At 34.2% G+C, this 8,707-nt stretch overlaps 2 protein-coding genes across 6 annotated transcripts in view; both read left to right on the forward strand.

Annotated features, from left to right (window-relative positions):
* The window catches only part of LOC135103841 (mediator of RNA polymerase II transcription subunit 18-like), a 6,498-nt gene extending 5,038 nt beyond the window's left edge, over nucleotides 1–1,460 (forward strand). For all 4 annotated transcript variants that reach the window (XM_064010715.1, XM_064010695.1, XM_064010686.1 and 1 more), the window contains one exon: nucleotides 663–1,460. In XM_064010715.1, coding sequence (XP_063866785.1) covers nucleotides 663–842 — 180 coding nt within the window. In that variant the 3' untranslated portion in view covers nucleotides 843–1,460. The remainder of the gene's footprint in view (nucleotides 1–662) is intronic.
* A 917-nt stretch (nucleotides 1,461–2,377) lies between these two features.
* On the forward strand, nucleotides 2,378–8,656 carry LOC135103851 (guided entry of tail-anchored proteins factor 1-like). 2 transcript variants are annotated; one of them, XM_064010731.1, is made up of 5 exons: nucleotides 2,378–2,526; nucleotides 4,690–4,777; nucleotides 5,134–5,299; nucleotides 5,469–5,656; nucleotides 6,084–8,656. In XM_064010731.1, exons 2-5 carry the CDS (start codon nucleotides 4,709–4,711, stop codon nucleotides 6,231–6,233), a joined length of 573 nt encoding a protein of 190 aa, XP_063866801.1. In that variant the 5' UTR covers nucleotides 2,378–2,526; nucleotides 4,690–4,708; the 3' UTR covers nucleotides 6,234–8,656. The 2 variants fall into 2 exon arrangements, with proteins under 2 accessions (XP_063866801.1, XP_063866811.1); XM_064010741.1 differs by having other exon boundaries at nucleotides 2,417–2,573.
* The last annotated feature ends 51 nt before the right edge of the window (nucleotides 8,657–8,707 follow it).

The following is an 8,707-nucleotide window of genomic DNA, read 5'->3' on the forward strand; positions in this document are numbered from 1 at the left end:
TATTTTTTATAGTTTCTCTTGTGTTAATGAAAATTTTCCTTGACATATCCAAAGAAAAGCACATTTTTTCAGACAAAAGGCAGATAATTATGATATTGAATCTCCTTTGACATAGCAATATGTTATTGTTAATACAGAGACATTGCAGCAAGTGTGAGAGAGTTAACAAGAAATCAGGGAGTTTTTAGCTATGGAACTAAATGTAGAATAAAGATGGGTGAAATATTTAAAAAATTTGATAGATGCAAACCTTAAAGTTGAAGCAACTATGATAAGCTTGGGAATGACAGATGGCAGTGGAAGGGTGCATGAAGAAAGTGAAATAGAAAAGGAGGAAGTTATTGTAATAGAAATTTGAAGAATGGAAAGAAGTGGTTAGGATTATAACTAAAATATGGAAGTTTTGTAGAGAAACTGCAACTGAGTGGATGCACAACATAAGATGAGGAAAGGGAAGGGTACCAGGAGACCTGAATGAGCCTATTATTATTCATGTCAACCAGCTAAAAATTAGTAACATTGAATGTGGGAGTTATAGTGGTAGAGTATGGATAATATTTGTTAAAATTAAATATTTTTATAAATTAGGCATAAAAAATAGGCAAAAATAATACCTTGGTAAAAAAAATTTCCATTATATAATAGGTATTTATTTATTTCAGATGGGGATTGGTATGGCTAAGGACAACCTTGAGCAGATGACTATGTCTCACATGGTAGAATTGAGTGTTTTAACAACAAAAACAGACATGTCTGTTGCTGAAGATCTTCGTGCCTTGGCTGATCAACTGAAGCCCCTTGTTCAACTTGAAAGGATTGATTATCGCCGCCTTGGACCATGATTGAATATTACACTGTGTTGAAGTATCAAATTTTTAAAATTATTTCCATGCTAAGCAGTATTTTTTGTATAATTGTGCATTATTTTTTTTACAACTTCATGTGGTCCAGTACTGCAGGAGGGGAAGGTTAGAAGTGAGGAATTCATGACTTTTCTCAGGCCCAGAAATACCTTACTAGTTTTATGACAGGACTCTAGCTGTATAGTGCCCAGTAAAACTAGAAAAGCATTTGTGTTTAGTTAAATGATGCATTGAATGGGTTAAGATTCTATGTATGTGTGTCTTATTTTCATTGATGTTATCTCCTACAACAGAGTGTATTTGAAATCTATAAACTAAGGCATGGCAATGCAGTGGTCTACAGGCTTGAATCATGAGCAAGAGGTTCAGAATTTGAATAATTATCAAAATGAGTTTTACTTTGTTTCCTTTTATATTGTAGCTCTATTTAATTTAGAAGAGAAAAGGCAGGGAGTATGACCTTGATGTGTGGAATGAACAGAGAATCAATAACTACTCTCCTGTATATAAGTGATCCTGCAGGAGTAGAAAGTTACTAATACAAGTACAACTATTCTGTATGTGTGTGTGTGTGTGTGTGTGTGTGTGTGTGTGTGTGTGTGTAAAAAAAGTGAACTTTATGTTTGAAATATAATTAAATTAAATAAATGATACTAGATGTGTGTTTGTCAGATTTCTTGCTGTTCATATGAAACATTACAAAAGAATTAATTGTCAGGTACAAAGTGATAATTAGCTGGAATACAACTGAGTAGTGTATGGTGGAAGACCCATATACCACATGCTATATGGACCAAGTAAAACTTAAATAAACATGGATGGCAATAAAAATAGGTATAAGAAAGGGCGAGGCAGCAACAAGTATAGTATGTATATGACAACAAAAATTGTTTGAGAAAAATATATATCTTCAAGGAAAAGATTTGGTTTCTTGCTAATTGTGCTAGATTGACGTCCTTCCTTTTATATGCATATGTTCAAAGGGGGGAAAAAAAAGTAAGTATTCACTACAAGCTTGTAGGTCTGAGAAAAAGACTGGGCTTAGAGTGTAATGAAACAAGTTCTTTTCCTAATAATTTTAGAATAAAAACTTAAAAGACAATAAGGGTCTTTTCACAGTGATTTGTTCGCGTGCCTCGGTATCGCTGGCAAGTCGTGGGGAGCTGGCTTCTCAAAGTTTTACATTGTTTTCGTCAGTGGGCTTTTGCACTAATGTTCGCCGAGGGCAACCGATTGGTAAGAGACAGCAAACAATCAATAGCAGTATATAACATGACCAAAACTTAATAATTAGAAGAGAGGTGATATAATTTTGCAGTTTTAATTCGCCTGAGCTACCTTCCATATACAAAAGAAATTAATTAGAAACAGGACAAAATATAAATTCTGAGGCACAGATTTATGTTTTAAGAAACAGAACGGAAACAGAAAGTAGAATAAACCCAAATATATATTTACATATATATAATGTACAGACTTTAGCGGGAGGGAGAAAATCTGAAAAGGGAGATAGAAGGAAATGTTTGAAGAACACACACACAAAGAAAATAGTACATTAAATCGGTGCCGTTGCAAAGGTTATACCTTGATCTAAGGTAAACAAATCTCAAGATCTCGAGAAACACGGTGTCATCCTCATGTGGTTACAGCTTTAATATTAAAGGTAAAGGCCAAAACCGAGGCCTGGCAATACCAGTAACTTCAAGGGAGGTAATTACACAGTTTTATTAACTCACTAACATTGAGTATTGTTGGTAAGGTTCCTGTCGGTGATGCTCAGAAACGATGTGACATAAATTGCACACTCCTATCATGTGGTGTTTATATAGGGTAGCAGTGTGGCTCCCGTGCAAAATAAAGCACCATAAATGTGAATTTTACATAGTAGAGAAATGGGTCATTCCACGCTAATATCAACCTGAGGGCCAAAATTGAAAAATGGTCTAAACTAGGTTTGTAATATACCAAAGCTGAAAACCTGTAGTTTCCAAATTCGAAGAGAAAAAAAATATCGCCAAATTTTTGTATGAGGCTTTTGAAGTTGAAGAAAATAGTAAAATAAATGTTTACAAAAGAACCCTAATTTTATTTTCACATTTTTACATTAAATGAATAGTTGTTGATACTTACCTCGATGTATGTTAGAAGTATAGTCATCATTGTATTAGGTTAGGATGTAGTTGGTGTTCTAAGCAATTTAGTAAGTTCAAAAATAATTACTTATATAAAGCAATATTGAATGTAACAACTGTAACAAAAATTTGATGTTGTTTCCATAGGTCAGTGATTTTTTGGAGCAGCTTAATATAATTTCATATCCAATGTATATTTAGTTGGGGGGTACCTATGCACCATTTGTCTTTCCTCTCTGGATATCTGTTTTACTGGAATTACATTACGGTCGTCTCATTTTTTTTTTGTTACGGTCATTTCATCATGCGAATGAAACACCGTTACAGTCGATTCAATAATTTTGTTACAGTCGTTTCACTGCGATTCCCATAAGAAATCAAACTTGATTTCTTAAGGGAATCGCAGTGAAACGACTGTAACAAAATTATTGAATCGACTGTAACGGCGTTTATTATTTTTTATGGGAAAAACTGAAATGGTATTTGACAAAACCTATACATATTTGCAAAGCTTAAAGCTTCATCTATAACCTCCATATAAAATATTTGGATTTTTCTTGTAATCTCACAGAGTTTTGCACATGCATAACATTAAGTGAAAGTTCGGATTGCATTTGTGAAACAACCGTAACATCCTCTTTAACAGTTAATAGCAAGAACACTAATAAATACAGAATGTTCTGGATAGTCTCATTATTTTCTTTAGCCATTAGTACTATCTTGGTAAAAATCATATCATGCTAACTACATAACCTTTAGAGATATAGGTAAGAGTACACCCATAAGTTACCTCCAAGTGAAACGACCATAACAGTGGAATGACCCAAATTCAATTATATTTAGGATACATTTAGGAATAATTATTTCCAACTAACCTTGAAATTTCATAGTATGTTAAATCAAACTAATATGAGTGCAAGTAAATATGCAATAACTGATTTACTGTGTATATGGTGGGTGAATCTTTGCTGGGAATGTAATTGCCATGTGCATGCATAGCATGAACGGCAAATTATATTTGGTGTATATATATATATATATATATATATATATATATATATATATATATATATATATATATATATATATATATATATATATATATATATATATATATATATATATATTTTTTTTTTTTTTTTTTATTAAAAGCTAATCCCATTGTAGGTAAATTTTACCAATAGCATCTTATATAATGTTTTGTCATCCCTCCCCAGCCCCAGTAATCTTGGGTTCTGGTAGGAAAGTGGGATTTTTGGGTGGGGGAACATAAAAATAAGTGATATTTGGCTTCTGAGAAAAGTTTATTACAAATGAAGCTTTTTTTTATGAAAATTTTTGGGCTTGGGGAGCAAATATGACTAAAATAGGGCCTACCAAACCTATCCTAACCTAATGGGGGGATATGCCCTTCTCAAATCCCTTACCCTAACCTAACCAAACTTAACCTAGCCTAAACATAATGGGGAAGATTGTGCCCCTTCAACCCCATATAACCTAACCTAATGTGGGGCTACTGCTTTCTTCATACCAGGGGACATGAACTTATGAAATACGTTAAGAAATATTATGGAATATTATTTTTGATATTAATATGAATATTATGAAGTATGTTTAGAAATGTATATTAAGAAATTATGATTACCTACAAAGCAGCACTTGCTCCAAAATTTACACTCACCAATGATTTTCAGTGCCAGAAATCAGTCTAAGATGCATCTTTTCATCATCACCACTGTCCTTGGGTGTGCAGGAGTTGTGCTGCCTACCCTCCTTCACCATGTAAGTATTTTGATGGATCAATGTTCATTGCCATTTTACTAGTGTGCCTATCAGCTGGAACAGTAAACTTGACTTCATTAAAAGTGACTTCATAGCACATACAGTGGAAGTCAATAGATTTAGCGTAGTGATGTGCTCAGTGGCTTTTCCCCATTCTCAGAAAGTATTATCTTTATATGTGCATGGTAGAATATTTTTAATCTTTTTTTGTGTCAAGCAGTTCAACCAGAAATAGATACAGATTTAGAGTCTAATATATTTTAAATTTTTATTGCCAGAACACATATGCTTTTCAATGATATATTACTTATTGTTAGTGATTTATAAGAATACCAGCCGTAATTATATTTTTACAGTTTATACGAGCCATTGGAGGTGAAGGTCCTGAAGAACGACAAATCCGGCAAGAAGTTTTGAGGCTGAAGCAACAGTTGCAGAATATCAGTATGGTTGATCAGTTTGCAAATTATGCTCGGATACAGCGGAAGATTAATTCCCTGAATCAGCAGTACAAAACTAAAGGTGCTTTCATGAAACATTTTGCCATTTCAATATACTAAATAATGAATTATAATGCTCATATGTGTGTGTGTGTGTGTGTGTGTGTGTGTGTGCAAAGTCTCTACTTGCTTCTGTTTATACACACAAGTCTTGCACATTTCAGTTCTTATTTTGGTTTACCATCTTTCAGTCAGTGAGCGTTCCATTGGACAACAACGAGTGCAGCTTACTGTTGGTGGAATAATCAAGACAGTTGTTGGCCTCTCATGCCTCTGGCTGGTTTGGGAGAATCGCTCAGAGCCAGTGGTGTCACTGCCAGACACTCTTGTGTGGCCACTGGGACCGCTGCTCTCCTTTCCATCATGTCAATATGGAGAGGTGAGAAATAATTAGTGTACCACTGATAAAATTCTTAATGACACAGAAAAGGAATATTATCATAAAATAAGCCAGATAAAGTAGAGATCCAGAAATTCCAGATAACTTAGTGTTGTTAGATTTTCTTTTGGTGTTTGGTATTTAGCAATATGAGCTGAATATTAATATTATGCTTAATATAGGTCTGGAGGACAGAACTCAGTGTGATTTTTTTATTCATTCGTTATTTATGTACTTATTTATTTTATTTACTTTATTTTTTAGCATTTTACTACATCCTGTGTTATATGTATTTATACAAATTCCAGAGTGATTCTACAATTCCTTGCTTCTGAATCTGCTGAAGTTAAGTTCTGCTGATTCTGAAATGTGGGAACTTAATTTGCAAATGCTTGAATATGGATATCATATTTGTTTATTTTCACAGATAAGTGTGGTGGTGTGGCTTGCTGTGGTGCGAACTGTGTGTGGACGGATATCAAGCCTTCTTCCATCCAGCACACCAAAACCCACCACTCATTCAATACCGTCACCCTTCATCCAGACTGCTACCCCAGTCTCCCCTCCATTAGATTAGTTTTCATATTTTATTTGTGACTCAGTATCACAGTGACCCTCTATAATGAGTATTTTTTCCTACAAATTTTTACAGAACATACTGTAATATGATTTAATCTATCACATAAATCTCGTATAGAGAATGCGGAGCATGATTGTCTCCTTAAATTTCAGGTATCCATTAAGCCTTGCACCTGAAAACTAACTAACAAAAAAAATACATCTGGAAGAAAACTTCAATTCTTTGAGAAATTTTTCAGGCAGAAGGATATGTGATATGTATGTATGTGTATGTTATTGATGAGATTAAACCTGTATAACATGAAACTCATATAGAAAATGTGGAGCATGATTGTCTCATTATGGCCCATTGGATAAAGATTTGCATTAGCATAAGAGTGAGGCTGAAATGGTCAGTTAGGTGGTGTACCTTATTGAATATTTTCTATTTAAATCCTTATCAGTGAGTTAACAAAGTAAGGTGAGAAAGGCAGTTATTTTAGAAGTGAAAAAGGAGTAATTTCCAAGTGAGAGAGAGTGGAAAGAGTCTAGCAGACATGGATGATAAATCTTGCATGGATGTATGAGGGACAGCACAAGCACCTAAAGACTGAGATGGTTAGTTGTCTGCTTTCTCTTGACAATGTGCATTGATCGAGCTTGATAGTATAGGATATGGCCAAGGTGTAATGTGTCAAACTAAAGTTTTATTTTTTTATTTATTTATGTATTTATTTTTATTTATTTACTTATTTATTTATTTATTTATTTATTTATTTATTTATTATTATTGTTATTATTTTTTTTTTTTCAATGTACTTTGATTTCTAATTACCAGATTATTTTGGGTGACAAATTTGGGTTTGAATATGAGGCTTAAAATATTTGTGTTTCAACAGATGCTACAGCAAACAAATGTCATAATGAATAAGGAACTATAGTCCTTAAATCATTGATTTCTTTATTGGAGATCACCACTGTAACATCCAGAAACTCCTGTGAAATGATACCATCTGTTGGAATAGAAGAGAGGTGCCAAAATTATTTTAATTTTCCTTCTCTGCCAAATCAATACACCAAGGAAATTTTGATAATACACTACATGGTTTCAAGTTCTGTTTAGGGTGTTTTTTTAATTTTTTTTTTTATTTATCTATATTTATTTATTCTTTTTTTTCATTGTATGATATAAGATGAATGGACTGTTATGGAGGAATATGGTAATATTGATCAAGAATGAATGGAAGTATCAGTTTGTGTATACTGAAGCTACTTCCATTTGTATCACGGTATTGATATTAGAGATATAAGTTTTCCAAGTGTTGTAGGTAAGATGCACAGGTGTCTGTAATGTGCAGTGTGTTTTTGAGAGAGAGAGAGAGAGAGAGAGAGAGATTCAGCAAAAAATCAATAAAGAGTAATTATAGAACTTTAATGGGCTAGATGATAGATTGTTAAAATGAGTCGAAAGTTTGTATGTGAAAGGTAGAGCATCTGTTGGAGTAGGAAGTAGAGTAAATGAGTGGTTTCCTGTTGAAGTCGAGCTGCAGCGAGGATGTGCGATGAGCGAGAGAAAGGTGCAGTGATAGCAAGTAGCTGAGAAAAACGTGCCGGGAGGCCTGCAGAGAATATTTATATACCATCACGAATGTGTGCATTTGTATTATATGTATCATCCCTCCTACCTTTACAACTTAAACCCCTTCACTCAGTATATCAACCTCAGTACGCCCTCCACTTCACCACCTTCACCTCACCCACTTCCTCATACGTAGCTCCATTACGCCCTCTCATCTGCCACCTCCGCCACGCCTACCACAACACCATACTGCACAACAATGCCCTCTTATTCACTCCCAGCCGATCACTCCACTGATTCCCCGATGCCTCCACACTTTTTAGCACTGAACCAGAGTCGGCCTAATAATAGAGGGATACCATGACGTAATCTGTTTGTTGGACTTTCTCTTAACAGTAATAGTAGGTAAATGATGCAGTAAGAAGAAAGTGCCCGGTATTATTATTCAGGTAGGTCACTTTCCCTGGGCGGGGAGGAAACATCCGGGAGGGTTCCTTATCTTCGGCAAGGAAAAGCGCTGTACATCATTATACAGCCATCAATATTAATGACGCTCTATAAACTTTGGTTTCCTATGTACTTTCAATTGTGTGTTCTGAATGAACTACACCAGCGCTTTCTACGGCTATTGCCAATGTTTGATATCATAACACTTGTTTGAGGAAGTAGGAGTTATGCGTTCTATAAGTCAGCATATAGGTGTTTGAAACAGCGTTTCGGTTTAATAAAAATGTTCTTTTTTCGATGCTTTATGACGTTTGTTACCATTTTTGTTTCCCATGATGATGGATCCATAAAAGACTATATTTCCCAAATCTTACCTATACATTTTATATTATGAAATAAAAGCAATAAGTCTTCAATTCTTTTTTCTTGTTTTTTTTTTCCAATCTTTTGCTTTCCCCCTTTACCGT

This window comes from Scylla paramamosain, chromosome 1, assembly GCF_035594125.1.
Source record: "Scylla paramamosain isolate STU-SP2022 chromosome 1, ASM3559412v1, whole genome shotgun sequence".
NCBI lineage: Eukaryota > Metazoa > Arthropoda > Malacostraca > Decapoda > Portunidae > Scylla > Scylla paramamosain.

Coding starts and splice junctions, on each gene's coding strand:
- LOC135103851 (XM_064010731.1), top strand. CDS start 4,709: ATGCATCTTTTCATCATCACCACTGTCCTTGGGTGTGCAGGAGTTGTG. Junction 5,300..5,468: donor TCAGCAGTACAAAACTAAAG/GTGCTTTCATGA, acceptor ACCATCTTTCAG/TCAGTGAGCGTTCCATTGGA. Junction 5,657..6,083: donor CATCATGTCAATATGGAGAG/GTGAGAAATAAT, acceptor TTATTTTCACAG/ATAAGTGTGGTGGTGTGGCT.